Source organism: Lytechinus pictus, chromosome 6, assembly GCF_037042905.1.
Source record: "Lytechinus pictus isolate F3 Inbred chromosome 6, Lp3.0, whole genome shotgun sequence".
Lineage (NCBI taxonomy): Eukaryota > Metazoa > Echinodermata > Echinoidea > Temnopleuroida > Toxopneustidae > Lytechinus > Lytechinus pictus.
In genome coordinates this window covers 12,218,985-12,239,202 of record NC_087250.1, presented here as the reverse complement: position 1 = coordinate 12,239,202, position 20,218 = coordinate 12,218,985, and the positions used below count along the sequence as shown (strand labels likewise).

The following is a 20,218-nucleotide window of genomic DNA, read 5'->3' as shown; positions in this document are numbered from 1 at the left end:
CCTAACCCTATATCTTAGAAGAAATAGATCCCAGAGCTGTTGTGCACCTGGATGGCATCATCTACTATCCACAACTCCCTCTCTCTTTCTCTCTCTCTCTCTCTCTCTCTCTATAATGCACTCTCAAAATATGTAAATCCCACTAAAAAACGACTGGTCCCTCGTTTCACATTGAGAAGAGTGTGATGGTCCCTCGTTTTACTTTGAGAGTAGTGTCATTAGGGACCAAACTAACTCTTTTGCATTTAGCGCGAAGAAGCTATGTGAGAATCCAGGCTTCTTTGAATATTTGGACACAGTGGGCAGGGGGCAGATACGTGGATGTCGGGGCACAGTGACAATGCCTCCCCCCCCCCCCCCCCTCTTTACAAAAATAAAAGTTAACTACACTATATATTAATTTGAGATGGAAAATATTCCTTCTTGCTTGAGATGACTCTGAGGCAAATCACATATTTTTTTCTGAGTGTTATTATTAACCGTTTACTTCGTATTTTACTTGTCAGGAATTCAGAAGAAATCGATAAAAATGTATGTGCTTCCCCTTGATTTGGGAAGCAAGTTCATGGCCGTTTTCACTCTTGTGTACTTAAAAAACTATTTTCAACAATGAATGTTTAATCATGTAAGATTTTATCGTATGAGCTTAAAAAAACAATGGGATTTGATTAATTAACGGTTACCCATGTATGTGAACCATTTTTTGCACGTTCAGCAATTACGTACTACTTACAAGTTTACCCGAGTGCCCGGTCTCTCTTTCCCAATGCTAAATCGTGCGATATACCCACATAGCCAACACACTTTTGCTACCATTGTTTACAGAAGTCATGCATGCTTAGTCGGGTTTTGAGAAAACGGCCCAAAAATACCTGTAGCTGAAGGTGTACATACCAATGACAAAGGGATTGTACTCTTGCATGACTGCAGATCAAATTTACAAATAACAGAGTTCAGTTCTTTTATTGTTTAACTCGATTCTCCTGTTGAGAAAGCGTGGGAATTAGAATACGGAGGTTTGGTTCAGTTGGGGGCAGTTTTAGACATAATTAGGAAGAGTTAAGTCCAAAATACCATGTTTTAAGATAGATAAATATATAAGCTAAAACATTATTGATAACCGAATCCGCATAAATTTCAAATTTTCTATCACTAGGGTTTTTAATTTGAGGGGAATTTGTGAAAAAATACTATACTGCAGCTATGTAAGGTAAACAAAATATGTGTTGCCGTACAGATGGTTCGATCGGTTGGGTTTTTCTTTTTTATTGGGGGAGGGGTCGAGATCAAGTGCTCGTTAGCCATAGTGCGCGGTAAAATGTAGACAAATTAAAATCATGGTCGGTCGGCACCATTTTTTTTGGGGGTCGGGTAAAATCAAAATAAAAAGTCGGAGGTTTGATTATTTTTCGAGTTACAATAAAAACAAACCTTTTTTCTTAACATATTCCCGAGCATTATCTCCGATTCAAGATATTCTCTAGAAGGTATAGGCTTTACTTTGTCACCCCACCCACTATATTTATTTTCTTAATTTCTGACTTTTAGAAATACCAAATCTTTAACCAATAATGTTTATATCTCCATGCATAAGAACAAATGGAATACAGATCTTTCGAATCCATCTATTAAAGCGATATTCCTTGGTTTGTAAACATCTATACAGTCAGGCCTGGATGCATGTGCCATTCATAGGCTAAACAACTTTACAAAATAGACTTTACATTACAGTAAGCACTACAATAACCAAATAAACTTTACAATAACCACGTGTTTACTCAAGTTACACAACAAAGGGGGAAAAAGGGGTTTTACCTCTTATGATTCGAGAGTGGTGGGTATACACGTAAAGTATGCAATGAATAGGCCTCGTACGGTCTTTAGAGAATGGTGTACAATGTATGCTTCGGTTTACAAAGGTGATAAAATTGATTTTACGCCCATCATATCACTAGCGTACCTACGGGAGGGGCAGAGGGGGCAGACTGCCCCCCCCCTGACGAGTCACAACCCATGCAAGGGATCCTTTATTTGTGGTTGAAGCCTTTTTTTTTTGCTTGCCAAATTTGACAAATTTTTTGGCGGACGAGATCCTTTATTTGTGGTTGAAGACCCTTTTTTTTTTGGCTTGCCAAATTTTTTGGCGGACGAATTTGCCCCCCCCCCCTTTGGAAAATCCTAGGTACGCCACTGCATCATATGAAGAGATTAACTTCCTCATGGACATATATTTACCATTGAAATATACCATTGTCTAGTTTTAATCTAAAGGTGTGCAGTCAAGGCGTTTTCATTATTGTTTTTCTGTTGTAGATAATTATATGCATCTATAAGTTCTTTTCTCCGAATGTAGCAGTTTGAAAAAGGCCAAAAAGTTGCCATGTCGTATTTAGATGGCGCCTAAACTACATATTCTATCAAAGTAACGAATTATTGACGGGAATTTTTTTTCTTGCTGATTTAATTTTCTCTAATTTTATTCACCAGTGCGGAGCTGTCACTTTGTAAGTCATAATGTAATGAGCTGGTAAGGAGGTGCACGTAGTAAAAGTTGTGATCACCTGTTATTTTTTATTATCTCCTCGAATAAATGTAATTCAATCTGATCGTTTAAATAAGAAATATAAACAAAAAATGACACTCTGTATACGTATGGGTATCTTCCTGATAGTGTCAGCCACAAATCTGTTGCCGCATTCACACCAACGAAACCAATCAAAGTTATTACGTTATTACCAATGACATAGCATTGGTCGGTTTGGAGTTAGTTACAACAGTCTGACTGGGGCGTCAAATGGAATGACCCCGTCGTGTTCGTAAACTCAAGAAGTGTAAAGGGTACGAACCGGGACCCCTTGTGCACCCCTGGGCGTCAACCCGCATGCTCGCGTGTTGAAAGGGGAAATGAAACGTGAAACTTTAGAACAGTATTGTGATATTCGATGCGGTATATTTGAATTCCTCTACTCGTCACAATAGCAGACAATACCAAGATTCGATGAGGTGTTGAATGGCGTCTATTCATCAATGCAGTCAATGCGCTCAAGCATGTGTATGAAATATATGTATGGTTGCCAGATATAAGGCGTTATGATAAATCGTTCTGAACGATGATGGATCGAGTATGTTGCCGTCGTGGTATTGACAAGTTTATTGGTGAGTATGGCTCTTTGCATTGTTCGTTTTAATTTTCGTATTGTGTACCAAGCCCTAAAAATGACCTGGAAACTATCTACTCCGAGTGGAAACTATAATATGTTGTACTTGTTTTTGCCAATAATATTTTGAATACTAAATGCATATTAAAGGAGGCCTAAACTAGCAATTCGCCCCCTTTATTCCATACGTGTTCTCCTGGTTTCGGCATTAGTAGCACCCCAGAGCATGTTAACTGAGGTTTAAAACTTTTAAATTTCCTCAAGTTACAGTACGTCATAATACACTAACTAAAAGAACTGGAACACAGAAAAGGCCAAATGCAGCGAGGTATATATTTCATTATCTGTTTTATCAAGGTATAGCATATACACTACAACAACTACTAACCATATGCTGTACATCTACTTCAGCCACCATCACCACCATAAATACTACTACTTCTACTACTATGAAAAACAGGTACTAGTAGTAGCCGTATTCATGGTGGTAGCACTGGTAGTACTGAGGACGGGGATCAGGAGTACGTAATAATAGTTTCATCATCATCACCATTATAACTATTAGCAGTAGTAGCAGACGTACTAGTAGAAGAAGTAGAAGCAGTAGTAGAAGATGACAGTAGCAGCAGTACTACTGGTGGTGGTAGTAGTAGTAGTAGTAGGAGTAGAAGAAGTACTAAGTAGTAGTATTAGTAGTAGTAGTAGTAGTAGTAGTAATATTAGCAGTAGTAGTACGAGTAGTAGTAGTAGTAGTGGTAGTAGTAGAAATATAATAGTAATAGTAGTAGTAGTAGTAGTAGTAGTAGTAGTAGTAGTAGTAGTAGTAGACTTAGTAGAAATAAAGTAGTATGAGTTGTAGATTATGTTTTAGAAGTTAAAACAGTAACAGTTCTTTTTGGTAATAGTAGAAGTAATATTTTCTCCACATTCAGATATAATTAATCATAATTAATCATTTATGCTCTCCTTGCATTCCCCCCATACACAACACCCCCCCCCCCCCCCCCCCCCTCACCAGCAGAACCAGGATTTTCCAAGGGGGGCACATATTTCCGATGAAAATAAAGGTTTTCACCTAAAATCGGAAATCATTTCATCCACAGAAAATTTGAAAAGCAATAAAAAAGGGGCTTAGCACTCGCAAAAGGGGTGGGCACACATGGGTAAAAACGGTACATTTACATTACAAAATTTGATTACGGCTCTCAAAAGGGGGCACAGACCGGCTGTGCCCCCCCCCCTCCCGGATCTGCCACTGCCCCCTCACACACGTACACATTTCTTGTTGAAAATGCGTCCCTGTTTGACCATTTCAACTGGATGATACTGTTTTATAATAAATAGGCAATACGTTTATGCTAGGATCAAAGTATTGTTTGAGCATTGCCATAAATTAGTAATATTATACAGGCGCCAACTGAACTATGATATTTTCGTGCAAAATAAAATTCCATCAATGACGCTCAATCATTGGTACAACGTCCACGAGATAATATTTACCCGAAACAAACATTTAAGACATGTTCTGCTCTGTTCATTCATTTTTATAATATGTAAACATTCCTTGTAAATGAGAGTTACAACTTTATTACAAATTTCTTTATTTCTTTTTCACATCGTCACTGACTAAGGTAGAATATAATTGTTATTCTTAGTTTGGTGTATTTTTTCCGTCTTTTCTTTTTCATTCTAAAAGGCAGAGATTGAATTTCCACGTAATGTTAGCTTCGAATTTTGTTTTCTATCTGCAAGAATACTAAAATTTTGTCGTTTTATTTTTCAGAGAGATAAGCGGTATGGAGGATGAACACGAAGTTGATATCTCATTTCCGGACTACGGTTTTTACTCTGTTCAAGATGAGGTTAGCCGGAGATACAGCCGCACCGGAAAACACCGGATACTCGCCCAGAAATACGACGCTAGTCTTATGAAGTACAGGTACAGCGATGAGACCGAAAAGAGCTCCCCTTACGACAAACCCCGATCTGATTCAGAGAGCCCATCCCCTTCGGATTCGGCTGGCAGTTACCAGGGTGTCTACTCGCCGCAATTGGCGCAGAGAAATGAAGAAGTCAGAGACACTTTGTGGAACTCCCCCAGGAAGCCCCGAAGATCCTTCATCGAGGATGAGTCCACGAGTACATGGATCTCACCAGGAGTGCATCCAGGGGTCACTGATCCTTTCGAGAAGGATCACCGACACCCTGTTGCCGACCTGAAAACCAGTGATCAACAATTTGTCTTTGAAAACGGTTGGCTCGAGGACGACCATCACATCCAGGACAAAGCGGGAACTTCAGATGAAGAGGTCCGAAACGAGTGTACCGACGAAAACCCACGCGTTGAGGAATCACATCGGGAACCACCACCGCCATACTCTGTAGCTGTTCGTTCTTCAAAGGCTCCAAGTTCCTACCGGGATATTGTTCCTCGACTCCTGGAAGATCTCCAGGGGTTACCTGATACCGGCGATCTGATTGAAGATCCAGAGGGCTCAGACCAGGATCAGGAGTTGACATATCATAATAGGTAATTAAACTTCTTCCAAAGGATCTTTCTCGCAGCTCTATTGTGTATTCCACATACTTTAATGTCATTGTCAATCTTCAGGGATACAATTGTATATACATATCAATGTGCTGCTTATTGATCACTTTCTGTTTTACTCCATAATTTATCTTCTCCTGCGCTCTATTCTTTTTCTCAAATTCTTCTTTAATAATATTTGTACTTCTATCACGACAGAACTTAAACACCGCCATATGAATATTAACATTTTGCAACGAAAATGAAAGAAATCATGGTAAAGATACAATCAGGGGCGGATCCAGGATTTTCCAAAAGGGGGTGGTGCACATTTCTCCGAAGAAAAAATTGAGAGGCCAAAAAAAATGGTCTTCAATTTCAAAGAGGGGAACACATTTTTACATTACAAATTTCAATTTTCCTTCACAAAGGGGAGGGGCACAGCCAGCCCTGGATCCACCAGTGGATACAACAACCCTACAACTACGCTGATGATGATGATAATATAGTACTGATAGCAATACCTATGGTGATTCTGATGATGACAATAGAAAAAAAAATATTGTGTCTTCCTTCTTTTATCTAATTCTCGTGTATTTTGTTCTTGCATTTGTACCACCGCCATTCTCTTTCCTCCCTACCCTTTGCGCCGCTTTTCATTCCTTCATTTTGCCTTTTAATTTTCGTGTGCTATGATTTGTACACTTAATAAAAAGAAGATGCATTGATACCACTGTATCCCTAATACCTCCCAGTCATTGAGACATCAAACGATATCGGTCATCAAAATACATTTAAAGAATTGGTTACAAACTTTCTTTCTCATTTTACACATCTGCTGAAAAACACGAGAGAGGCGTTTTTTCTGTTTTGAGTAATGTATTCATGAACTTCATATTGACCGATGTTTCTCTTTTTTTTCTCAGTGACCTTGCAAAACCTGTGGACAGACCGCAAGTGGACATCATCAACCAAGCTGATGTATCTGTTTGGGCAGAGCTGGTACACATTGACGAATCTGAAGATGAGAATCCAGCGCTTCCCCACAGCAGCGGAATCATCACGGAGAGCAAGGAAAGACGAACGAGCTCCTCCGATAGGCACATCCGGTTTGTCCTTGAGGCGAAACGAGCTACAAGTGATCCTCAAGATATTACGAAAACTGCTGCTGGTATCAATTGGATGGGTTGTGAGGATGTACAGCATAACAATCACTATGAGTCTGGTGGGGACAGGGCATATGAACAACATCAAGGAGGAACGATCGGCTTGACTCCACTTGTGGATGAAGTGTTCAGCTACCCAAGCACCTCTGACAATGCAGCACCATCTGGTAATACCGAAATCTATGGACTTGACAACCCTAGCTATGCCTATGACGTTGAAGAATCGTATAGTAATAGTACATCGGTAGATCACCTGAGACATACAACTCAGCCAGTCCGCTCGGACATGGTTCACCGTCAAGCTATTGACTGGTATGGGAAGGGACCCGTTTATGATAGCTCACAGTCATCAACGCTTGATAGCGTATTCACCGAACGCAGTTGGTCCTCAGAGGTAGGAAGACCGAGGGCGTTTCGTCAGAAGAGACGGGTCTACCCAAAACCTCGAGATCCAGTCGGGGACCGTGGTGATGGGTTAAAATCAAAATCAGGCAGACGTGCGAAAGACAAGGATATTAACCGTTTGCATCAAAGCAGATCATTTAATACACCAATGACGGGCAATCGAGGCAGAGGGCACAGAGCTTCAAAGGTTTCCGAAGATGACCTTCGCAGGTCTATTGTCAAACGGGAGCTGGAATTTTTTATGCAACGAAAGGCGGGTAAAAATAGTCATCCAAATAGCAAGCGGGTGGGGTCCCGAGAGAATGCAGAGCCAACTGCTGCAAGTAAACACGATAAAGGTGTTACTAAACAAACTTCGTTGAAACTTTATGATCCACAGCACCGAGGACACAGACATGACAAAGCAGGAAATTACCTTCCAACTCAGCAGGCTAAGGCGGATCCGCGATGGGTCGGACCTAATTCAAGAACGTGTTCGGAAGATGATATCCGTAAAGCTGTTCCTCTCAGAAATTCTGGCATCGGGGGAAAGAAAGATCGTCCATTGACATACCCGAACGACGTAAACAGACCGTTATCGCAACTCATTTCTCGGGAAGATAACATTGACATTCTCAATGACCTCAATAGAATTAACAAAAACAGACAACCTTCACAAAGTCAGCGACATACTCAGGTGCACAGACAGCCTCTTTCGTCAAATGATCGTCACAATTCCGACAGAGGCGACATTGTCAGGAGACAGGATGGAGGACATCACCCAACTGAACCACGGAAACCACGTGACGGAAATATGTCACAACTTCCTCCGAAACCACAACGCCAAATATTTCGAGGCGATTCACAAGCAGCTGGTCATATTCATCCAGTGGGAAACCCTCAATCAAAGCCATATCCAACTCGTGAAAGACATTTACCCCCGAGTGGCCGAACAAGGGATGGCAGTGAAAGAACTTCGGGAATGTCCGCAACTTCGCAACCTTCAGCAAGATCCGTGTATCCAGAGCCCGTACCTGACAAGAAACCGGCCAATGAACCCCGGACTGACATCGAGAGAGCTAACCCGGCCAGTGAGGCTGTTCCAGAAGTATCACGTCCAGAAGCAAGCCGGCCAGATAGTAACAACAACAACCAACCAGGCCAGAAGTCCGATTCGAGTTTTTCAAATTATCGTTTCCTCTCCGTGATGGCCGCGTTGTGGTTCTTCCCAATAGGGATCTGGGCGCTCAGGAAATCCCATCAGGTGCGTTTATAATACTCTAATTTATAATATATTTATATAATAATTAATATAATAACTAATTTAATATTCTCTGAAAATGCAGAAAAGGTGTATTAGTTCGGAGCAAAATATAATATTTTCAAAACAATTTTATTTTATGAAAAAATAAACATTATTGATATCTTTCCATCAAAGGGCGGCAATACATCGGTGGACCCACCCCCGCCCATGGGCGGAAATCCCAGGGGGACGTGTCCCCCTACTCAAGATAGTAGGGGGACACAAAATCAAATGTCCCCCTACTATTTCTGGTCTTTTATGATGGTAAGAAATTCATCATTCAAAAATCGAAATAAAACATGTATTTCAGGACGAGATGACCTTGCTTTTGGGATGATAATCTTTTTTTCTTTTTGCTTGTCAACTTCATTTTCGTCGAAATGACCTGAAATTTGGGGGTGATAACGTTTTTTTTTTCGTTTTTTTTGCTTGTCAAATTTCCCAGCCCCTTGCCCCCCTACCTTTTCGAGAGATTTCCGCCCCTGCCCCCGCCCATTATTTTTAAGTATTAAAGCACTCAGGTACAACCCTGTTTCTACCCTTCTCTCCCTTTTGTAATTGCTTCGATCATTTTTTTTTTTTTTTCTTTTGTTCAAGGGCGTTAAGGTCTTCTCTTATCAGCAATGGCGGCGGAAGCCCAAAAAATTAGGGGGGACCCGCAGAATAGAAGAAAAGGTTATCAACTAAAATATTAGGGGGATCGTCCCCCCCCCCCACCTCAAATTTAGGGGGGGGACATGCCCCCCCCCCCTCGCTTCCGCCGCCTATGCTTATCAGACAAGTTTATTAAATCTGATCTAAGTGAGCAATATTTTCTTAAATGGATGTAATTATTAATTTGATGCTCGTTCATTATGATCAGTGGATACGGGTGATAACTTGCACTATTTTTCTTCTGTTGTCTTACAGGTTGACTCCCGTGTGAAGGCCAAAGATTTACCTGGTGCGAGAAGAGCATCCAAATCAGCGAGGAACCATGCCATTGCAGCCTTCGTCGTCTTGGGTTTCATCATGCTCATCCTGATTGCCCGGTTGATAGAAATTGCCATTGACCCTCGAAAAACATTCATTCAATATTACAAAATAGTACCTGATGAAGTTGACAGCATATGATACTGAATGACATCTTGCTCTGAGGGCTAAAAGAGATAGCCCTACGGAAGAATACATGTATTACCCATCGATTAAAAAAAATGAAAATGGATAGAGCAACTTCGCACTCTTTTGAGGCCACCGGAAACACTTGAAAGTACTCCAAAAGGTCAAGCGCGCACAAAGTTCCACACTTGGTATGGCCCCATATGTTAATTGTGTCATGGGATATTTTACCTGTAGCTTCAAGGTTTTGTGTGCGGCAGCGTGCAACGAGCTATATCCATTTTCTTTACATCGATGGTATTTTCAAATTGACACATAATATCAAAACATGCTCACGTACCTCACTCGAAAATTGCAGAGATCATTTACCATCGGGAAATGTTCACTGGGTATACATATAATGAGAGGTTCGAGTTATTAGTGACGCCAAAGTAAAGCTCACTCACGTGACTTATTTTAACTCACCTGATTGGATAGTGCGGTAAATTGAATGAAAGCCTGGTAACAATTGAATTGAATTGAACCTCGCCAGGACTTCACAATAAAACATGACTGTCATGTTGTATACAAAGAATTTCTTTCGAATAATGCTGAGTCTGCTGTCTCCTAAACTGTCGAAACTAATGTAAAATGCTCTATAGGTGGATGTCTCGTAAAGCTGTCTAAACAATTACACATGACCGTGTCTGGCTTGGCAAGACTGGAACATGTTCTTAGGTAGAAAGTCAACTACATAGGGATATATCACACAGTAATTAAGAAAGCGTCATCAGTCGTTCGTGAAGTAATTTTTAACTTACGAACAGCTTTATGAAACACCAGGATTGATGATGGCCCTGGCAGATTGATGTCATTGATTTAGTTTGTTCTTTGATCTTCATCATGTTTATGATCATAAGCTCCGAAATAAAATGCAACTCAGAAATCATCTATTAATCCATACCCTCCCGTCGTTGTCTCCTTTTTGTTTTTCAGTATTATTTATTTTATCCCCGGGTAAAGAATTCTACCCCATGTGCCATATTTATCTATATGAAAATGTTTCGCTCATTATGCCACTGACTTGACCTCAAATAGTCCCGTATTTTGTGAAAATCCGGCCACCCCGACAAGAACTGTCTTTGCCATCCATCATTCAAGCCCGACAACCGAGCACTACCCCATCTACGGTGAGTCTGAGCCAATGCAAATAAAAGCTAGTAACGAGCGTGTGTGACATGGATTGGTTCAAATCCCGTTTAAATATCTAAACTTACCAAAATAATAGGGAGGCTCAGAAAAGGTCAATGTCTTGCCTAAAAATATTTCTCTACACACGGTTAAAAGAAAATAGCACGTTGTTCAAGCCTGTCAATCTAACAACAAGTTGTTTAAATTTTTGTAATTGTTTAAACTTTTTAAAAACAACTTGTTTAAAAAGTATAAACAGTAAATAGTTGTTAGAGTGACGGCGTTAATCAACGTGCTTGAAATTTCAAACAGCGTTTTACAGTGCAGATAATTTTCAGACTAGAATCAGATTAAACCCACTCTAATAATCCAATACCACAGCTTGTTAACCCTCATGTCCTCAAAATGTTTAAATTCTGGGGACAAGTCATAATCTCAAAATGTCCCAAAATAATAGGACCACTCCAGAAAAAGCTTTGTTTTAGAGTAAAGACGAAAGTGCCAATATTTACGTCCATAGATACTTTTCTCTACTGGCATGAGCAGATTGTTTTTTAGACTAGAATCAGGTTGAAATCATTGCCATCATTCTACAATACAGCTTAGCTAACCTGTCCTCAAAATAATTGTGTAAATTTTGAAACAGGAGGCTTACGGGGTTTGGGTTCGACGATTATTCGAATTGTTACCTTAGGAAAAAAAATTTCATCGATCGAAACAATTATATTTCTGATCGTTTTTGCTTAATCACATAGCAATTTTAATTATTTTATTGTCGATTCTTTGGGAATCTTACACAATCAGGTATTCGGGAATATTATGCATTACCCAAAGTGCCAAAATAAGGAGACTCTTTCTTGGTTTAATTCATTTTAATTCATTCTTGATTAATTAATTTTAGAGTTGAGGGAGAGTGAAAATACTCTCATTTATTTATTTCATTAATATATACATGTCAAAACATACAAATATCACACATTTGAACATAAATATAAAAATATAATCATGAAACATTAAGATGAGTTTTAAAAAGAGTAATGAAAGAAAAAGGTGTCTCAAAAACCCTCAAAGGCATGAAAAAAGTAATTAAAAAAACAAGAGTAAAACATAATAATCATAGATTTAGTTATTACAAGGGAAGCATTTCCCTGAATTATACTAGCATGAGGTGCCGTTTTAAAAGTATTAATAATTAAATTATATGTTACATCGGATATAGTTATGTCACGTGCCCAATCAAACAGTCTAACTCTTGTTCTTTACGATTGAAACAACGACCAAATCCCAGAAATATGCGGAAATCGATAGATTACGCAAATTCAAATTAAACATATCGAATTACGTTTATTACGAACAGTGGTTTTCATTTTCTTGAAGCCCAGATATTACCCTTTTACCGGAATCGTTATTTAACCATTTTGATGTAGTTTTCTCAAAGTAATAAAAAATGTCATTGGTGAATAATTCATTCCAATATATTATTGATGGATAACGAGATTAACATTTTCAAATTATCCTTTTACAAGTAATGATAATAATAATAGGCATTTATATAGCGCCATCTATCTAGAAATATTCTATTCCGAGACGCGTTGTTATCATTATTATTACCCCGGCTTTAGCTCGAGCTGCCTTTCAGCGCTCATGCAATCAAGGAATTAATCCTGCCGGGCACCCATTCACCTCACCTGGGTTGAGTGCAGCACAATGTGGATGAATAATGAAACTGACTTTAGGTAGTAAAATAAATAATGATATAATGGTTTAACACAGATTATATAACATACAATTTACTTAAAATATACTTTTACAAATGGCACCCTATAGATTATTGCCCCCCCCCCCCTCTCCATGCCTTGGGGAAAAAATTTGGGTAGATTAATGATGACGTAGAGTTGTAGAGTAAATTGCCAATTCGTCTACTGCTAACTCGTCCACTCACCACATGGACTCCCTTCATTTAGTCTAATGCCATTCCGTCCATCAACATTTTGTCTAACAACCATTTGATCCAATAACTATTTCGTCCACTCAATCATCACTTCGTCTAATCACCAGTTCGTCTATAACCATTTCGTTTCATAACCATGTTGGTCTCATATCCATTTTATGTTCATTCATTTCGCCCAATTAACACTTAATCCAATTAGAACAAATAGTATATGGACTAAATGGCTATTGGACCAACTGGTAATTAGACGAAATGCTGAGCGGACGGAATGGTAATTAGACCATGTGGATAGTGGACGAACTGCTGGTATACCAAATAATATTGGATGAGTTGGGACTTGGACGAGTTGGCATTGTAAATAAATTGTAAATAAACCATAACAATGACACATAGACAAATTGGAAATTATAGGATACATGATATTCGACGTCAAAATTGATGTCAATTTTACGTAGAAATAACCATTTATTTTGATTTAGTTAAACATTAAGTGGTTATATTTTGGGGTAAACTTTGAAATATAACAAAAATAATACCTTATTTTCTTTAAAATAGAATATTGAAAAAAAATCCTCCAAAGCAAGTCTTATATCATTTCGTGTTCAGACAGTCGACATGATAAAGATACACTAAAATGTTGCTGGTTGTTTTCGAAAATAAGACTACCCGCGATTTCAGTTAAAGAGATGTACAAGTGCCATTGTCATTAGCATGAGAGTGAACACGATATTTAGATAATCTCTTCAGTAAGACCCGAGAAGATTGTGTTTATCCCCAAGAAGGTCTTTTGGTTTTAAGATTTACCATCGATAATTGTAACTAAAGATCCTCCTTATGCCTTCACATTATCAAATTATAAATCGTTGCCACATGTCAAAGTCAAGAGGGATATCATTCCCCACTGTAAATGGTGGTGAATTTACCTGATTGCTATGAACGCATCAATGCTTGTAAGCAAGCAACCAGGGGACCGAAGGCATAGGTCCATTCCGACGGACCTGGTAATGAGGATTTCAATGCCTTACCAAAGGGCACTAGCGCACCATTTGGGAATCGAACCCGGCCCGAGAGGGGGGGGGGGCATTATTGATGTACACACGCGTGACCGGAAAAACGCAATAAAGGGGTGTTTTTTTTAATAGTTTTGGACGCGGGCCGCGCGTGCACTCGTTAAGAGTATCCAAAACACCATTTTTTTTAAAGGGGTAGTTTTGAAAATCGAAGGGTCAAACGTATTCATGGTATTTAGGCTATGTTTTTTTCCAAAGCTTTTTTTAAGACGAGCCAAACGTATTTATGGTATGTTTTTTCTAAATTTTTTCCCTGGGGTCATATTCTGGCGACAACTTGTTTAGGGGCCAAATATGAAAAATAAAGCCCGCGAAAAACTAGTTTTTTGCACACAGAGAAAAATTTGTTTAGGGGGTGTTTGGAAAGAGTTTGGCCACGCGTGTGTACAGCAACACATTTGACTATACCCCCCCCCCCCCCCGGAGTACGAAATCCCCTCTCTACCAGCTGAGGAATATTTCACGTTCTGTCCTTTCCTTTCTACAGCTTCGTTTAGACATGGGTTCCTAGTTGGGGTAAAATGTTATTGTGCATGAGTTAAAATTCCAAAGATATGTATCTTATCACGACCAGACATAGACAGTTATTGTCGGAGGAAAGGTCGGGGGAAAAGTCGGAGTAATGACCGTCTGGAGTCTGGACAAAGTTACTCCTACCTACCTCCGACCAAGATACTCCTGGTCAGAAAGAGGAGTATCTTGATCGGAGGAAGGTCGGAGAACTCTAATCCGACTAGGAACTAAACGGACTCCGACCTGCCTCCCACCAAGATACTCCTGGTCAGAGGGAGGGGTATCTTGGTCGGAGGAAGGTCGGCGAGTTCTAATCCGACTATAGGAACCCACGTCTGAACGGATTCCGACCGAGATACTCCTGGTAAGAGGAAGGAGTATCTCGGTCGGAGGAAGGTCGGAGAATTCGAATCCGACTTTAGGAACCCACGTCTGAACGGACTCCGAATAAGATACTCCTGGTCAGAGGGAGGAGTATCTTGGTCGGAGGAAGGTCGGCGAATTCTAATCCGACTAGGAACTGAACGGACTCCGACCTACCTCCGACCGAGATACTCCTGGTAAGAGGAAGGAGTATCTCGGTCGGAGGAAGGTCGGAGAATTCGAATCCGACTATAGGAACCCACGTCTGAACGAACTCCGACTAAGATACTCCTGGTCAGAGGGAGGAGTATCTTGGTCGGAGGAAGGTCGGCGAATTCTAATCCGACTAGGAACTGAACAGACTCCGACCTACCTCCGACCAAGATACCCCTGGTCAGAGGAAGGAGTATCTTGGTCGGAGGAAGGTCGGCGAGTTCTAATCCGAATAGGAACTGAACAGACTCCGACCTACCTCCGACCATGGGCGGAAATCCCAGGGGGGACAGGGGGGACGTGTCCCCCCTACCAAAAATAGTAGGGGGGACACAATATCAAATGTCCCCCCTACTATTTTTGGTCTTTTATGATGGAAAAAAATGCATCATTCACATTCGAAATAATACATGTCTTTTGAACTAAATGACCTTACATTTTGGGTGAATACTTTTTTTTTGCTTGTCAAATTTTCCAGAGTGAATAAAATAAGATGAGGGGAAGACTTGGAAAATAAAAAGAATCTTTCATGTCACTATATAAAATTTTCGGTCGCGCTTCGCGCTCGCATTGCCTGTTAGGTGATTGTTCAATATGGATCTTAAATATCAAGTTTGGAAGTCAATATACATTACACATTTCACCTCGGAAATCGAACTTTCATTATTTTGTGTGATTTACAAACTGATTTTTAAAAGGTGCTCTGTTAAAATGATAGCTTTATGGTCTGAATATTGAAATTTTCTGCTCGTGCTGAGCGCTCGCAAATTTCGATTTATTAAGTACCTATTATTTTGCGCTCGCATTAATGGTAAAAAAATATTTTAACTGATGCATTCTATTTAGAATTACAAAAGTGCTTGAAATGTCCAGTTTTCAGGCCATAATATCATCAGATTCCCCCCCCCCCCCTCATTGGGCATTAATAAATAAGATATTAATTTAATGATTAAATTGTCCCTTTTGTTTCATCTCGCGCTTAGCAAGAGGGATAGTAAGATAGTCATCATTTTCATATGACATGTCCTAAGGATGTCCCAGTCCTATGTCAAAACTCAAATAATAATGAAAAATATCAGCTCGTTATTAAGTGTGATCCATATCCACCTCACGATTTTCCTACAAAGTGCTTGAAATAAATAGCTGAAATTAACTTTTTTTTTCAGATTGGAATATCATATAGTTTAAGCTCGCGCTTCGCGCTCGCTCTGATTTTTCATAATAAAAGATGTGTAGAATGCCTAGATTCTAGGTCTGAATATGAAACACGCCCGCGCATGTTTATTCAGATACTCAACTTGTTCTATATTTAAATCGTTATCCAGTTTCAGATCACAATATCAAAAACTCTGCTCGCGCTTTGTGCTCGCATTATTAATGTAGGAAAATCCCGTATTACTCATTCTTTTCATGATTTACAAAACATGAATAGAGTGTGCCGTTTTTAGGTCTAAATCTCGATTTTTTTTTCCCGCTCACGCTTCGCGCTCGCATCAATTGTTTAATTATATACCTATCTGTTTGAATTACAAAAAGTGCTTAGAATTTTCATTCCTTAGGTAAAAATGTCAAAAAATTTCAACTCGCGCTTCGCACTCGCATTATTTAATTGTTGAAATATGTAACGTCTTCATGGCTAACTACAAGCAGTCTGTAACAGGTACCTTATCCATCAGTTCATTTCTGCTAGCGCTTCACGTTCGTAGTAATTATTCATTTACATACACATCTTTTTCAGGATAGCAAACATTGCCCAGAATGTTCAAAATTTTAGGAAAAAATACATAAAATTTCCCCCCAAAAAAATTGCTCGCACTTCGCGCTCGCATTATATAAATAAGGATTATGATATTATATATTTAAATTTATTCATAAGAATAAAGCTAAGAAATGACTATTAGGACTACCCCTTCAAAGAAACCAAAAATCATCTTCGAGCGGCCGATCGGGGAGAATATGGCCGAAAATAAAATCCGCCCCCCCCCCTATTGGCGAAGGCTGGATCCGCCCCTGCTTAACAAGTACCTTTTCGATCAGTTCAAATTAAACGTATGTAAACATTTTCTGGCTGCACTTTGCACTCGCATTATTAATGTAAGGAAGACCTCCAATTACTCATCCTTTTCATGACAGATCATGAATACATGTAGAGTGTTTCGTTCTTAGGTCTAAATCTCAAAATTTTCCGCTCGCGCTCCGCATCAATCGTTTAGTTATATACCTATTATGTTTAAGTTACACAAAGTGCTTAGAATTTCCATTCCTTAGATAAAATTTCAAAAAATTTCAGCTCGCGCTTCGCGCTCGCATTATTTGATTGTTGAAATATGTAACGTCTTCATGGCTAACTGCAAGCAGTCTTTAACAGGTACCTTTTCCATCAGATCATTTCTGCTCGCACTTCGCGTTCGTAGTACTTATTTATTTGCATACACATCTTTTTCGGGATAACAAACATTGCCCAGAATGTTAAAATTTTAGGAAAAAATACGTAAAATCCCTCCCCTAAACAAAAACAAAAAAAAATTGCTCGCGCTTCGCGCTCGCATTATATAAATATTGATCATGATATTATATATTTATGTTAATTTATAAGAATAAAGCTAAAAAGTGACCACGAAGACTACCCCTTTAACGAAACAAACAAAAATCATCATCGAGCGGCCAATCGGGGATTAAAATATGGCTGAACCCCCCCCCCCCCTATTGGCGAAGGCTGGATCCGCCCCTGTGGTCCCCCCTACCTTTCGGGACAGATTTCCGCCCATGCCTCCGACCAAGATACTCCTGGTCAGAGGGAGGAGTACCTTGGTCGGAGGAAGGTCGGCGAATTCTAATCCGACTAGGAACTGAACGGACTCCGACCTACCTCCGACAGACCTACCTCCGACCAAGATACTCCTGGTCAGAGGTAGGAGTATCTTGGTCGGAGGATGGTCGGATAATTCTAATTCGACTAGGAACCCACGTCTGAACGGACTCCGTCCAAGATAGGGGGAGAGCGGGGCGAGTCAGTCCCATTTTTCCCCGCTCTTCTAGAGCCGTGCTTACTTTAGCAGGAAGGTCGTGTCTTATCAATTATAAAAGGCCTAGGTAATATCTACCTTATATCATATTTTCATCGAGGACATACACACGGTTTTGAAAAAAAGGGCCGTGAAGAAAATCTTCGCTACAGGGCGAACCTGCCTCACCTTGGGGCAAGTTGGCCAGATGGGCGGGGCGAGTTCGCCCATAACAAAATAGTGATATATAAAACGATTAAAACGATGTTTTCAAAGGTAACAAACATTTATTTGATAGCAGCCAACAAGAAACAAGATAAAGTTATAACACACATGTTTTATGGGAACAAATGAATGAACGCAGATAAATTGCAGGGCGTAGAAGAGTAGGCCCTATACGCCTACTTGTAATTTTATCTTCAACAAGAAGTTTTCCGGAGGTAGAAGAAGCTTTTATACCCATCAACGTAGTTATAGTTGATTTCAGTGCTACTTTGTGCACTGCCTGATAATTCCTCTGCTTGTGTATTAATGCTATGTTTAAAACAGACATATACATTTTTCATAATTTGGCAGTAATGGGTATATCTGTACGTCTAGTAAAAAAATTCACTGTGACATTTGTACGAAGTTTTAAAACATGATTCACATTAAACTTGATATGATATTAAGTTTACATAAATCATGAAATAGCCATAACGATGGATAAAAATTTTACTTTTCTTTTCGGTGCTTTGTTTTAAAAAATACATCTAAGGCAATATGCATTTTTCTTTTAATGTCCATGAATTCTAACAGCGATTATCTTTATTATGTTATTTAGGCCTATATAAAGTAGCAGTTAACAGTCAGCGTAAAATATATAAAGCCAAAAAAAAAATAAGTTCAAATTTGAAGAATTTAGTGCTAGCATGGCAACAATATAAAAATGACCTGTTCTTTTCTTTAGCAGAGATTATTATCATTTAGTAAAAACATTGAACATATACAGATCACAGTTTACAATACAGGCAGGCCTATACACTTTGTTTTAGTGGGAAAATAGGCTCCAAATATTTTGTTAAACTCGAATCTGAATAATGCATCTAACATTTGTATCAATGGAGGATTCTTTAAAATATTCTTAATATCATTAATATGCATTTTTTTATCTGTCTATTGTCTTCACTGTGTATGAAATTAAGTGATTTAGTCTAATGATTATCTTCAAAGTACATATTGGGAGAAAACGTAGGTATCTTCTTCCTTATTCAGTCATATCAGTAATTAAGGTTTCGAGTAACTCGAAGAGAAGAAAAACATGAAAAGGGAAATAGGCCTATATGTGGCAACTAGGTTAAATTAACATGGCGCCAATTTACAAAATTTTGTAGTAGACAAAACTGCCAACGGAACTGATACAATACCTTTAGATCATAATTATTCGAACATTTCTTTAAATTAGAAATCATTGTGAGCACAATAGGCCTACTCTTTAATAAGACGATTAGATTAAGAATAAAAGAAATGCTCTCTGGTGCATTTTCTTAAAAACAATTGTAACTCTCAAAACGTTAACTGGGTATAAATGTCCCAGGGTAAAAAGTATCCAAATGATCTCATATGAGAAATTCTAATGACAACAGATAAAACAACCTACTTTTGCCATTACAAAGTGTCATTGCCTTCCAACCACATTTTCAATGATTTGATTAAATACACTGAAGTGAAACGATCATGTGAAACAAGCAACTTGAAAACATTCTTGTTATTTCATAACTGTCACTATACACTATACAATTCAACTGAGTTTCTTTTCTTTAAGTTCTGTGACGAAACCTTCCATTCCAATTCCTGATCATTAATTTGTAACTCTGAAAATTTATCTTGACTAAAATGATTGATCTGATAACACTAATGACAGCACATAAAACCAAAACTTACTTTTGCCAGTCAGATAATTGCATTTAATTGCCTTCGAAAGCAATTTCACTATAAATTATTAGTAACATTAGAGTGAACATAAGATTTTTAAAAATGAGATGTTATGTCAAAATAAAGCCATTTTGTTTGGCAGGTGGATTCTGTTAAAATATATCTGAGAGCATTTTGTAGCTTCTTTAATCACATTATGAAAGTAAAAAACAACACTGTATTTAAGATTAGCACTAGTTATTAAATGCTCTTACTAACCTTAACGTATAGTAGCATTGTTTTTCCACCCCAAAAAAGTAATATATATATATATATATATACACTCTAAAAATTCGAATGTTAAATCAAAGAATAATACATCCAACCTTGTATAAAGCTGCTGA

General features: G+C 38.8%; 1 protein-coding gene across 2 annotated transcripts; it reads left to right on the top strand.

Annotated features, from left to right (window-relative positions):
- The first annotated feature begins 2,881 nt into the window (after positions 1 to 2,881).
- On the top strand, positions 2,882 to 10,573 carry LOC129262941 (uncharacterized). 2 transcript variants are annotated; one of them, XR_010293880.1, is made up of 5 exons: positions 2,882 to 3,156; positions 4,942 to 5,688; positions 6,612 to 8,499; positions 9,448 to 9,708; positions 9,908 to 10,573. XR_010293880.1 is itself a non-coding variant. In XM_054900910.2 (4 exons), exons 2-4 carry the CDS (start codon positions 4,955 to 4,957, stop codon positions 9,649 to 9,651), a joined length of 2,826 nt encoding a protein of 941 aa, XP_054756885.2. In that variant the 5' UTR covers positions 2,888 to 3,156; positions 4,942 to 4,954; the 3' UTR covers positions 9,652 to 10,573. The 2 variants fall into 2 exon arrangements, 1 of the variants encoding a protein (XP_054756885.2); XM_054900910.2 differs by having other exon boundaries at positions 2,888 to 3,156; positions 9,448 to 10,573.
- The last annotated feature ends 9,645 nt before the right edge of the window (positions 10,574 to 20,218 follow it).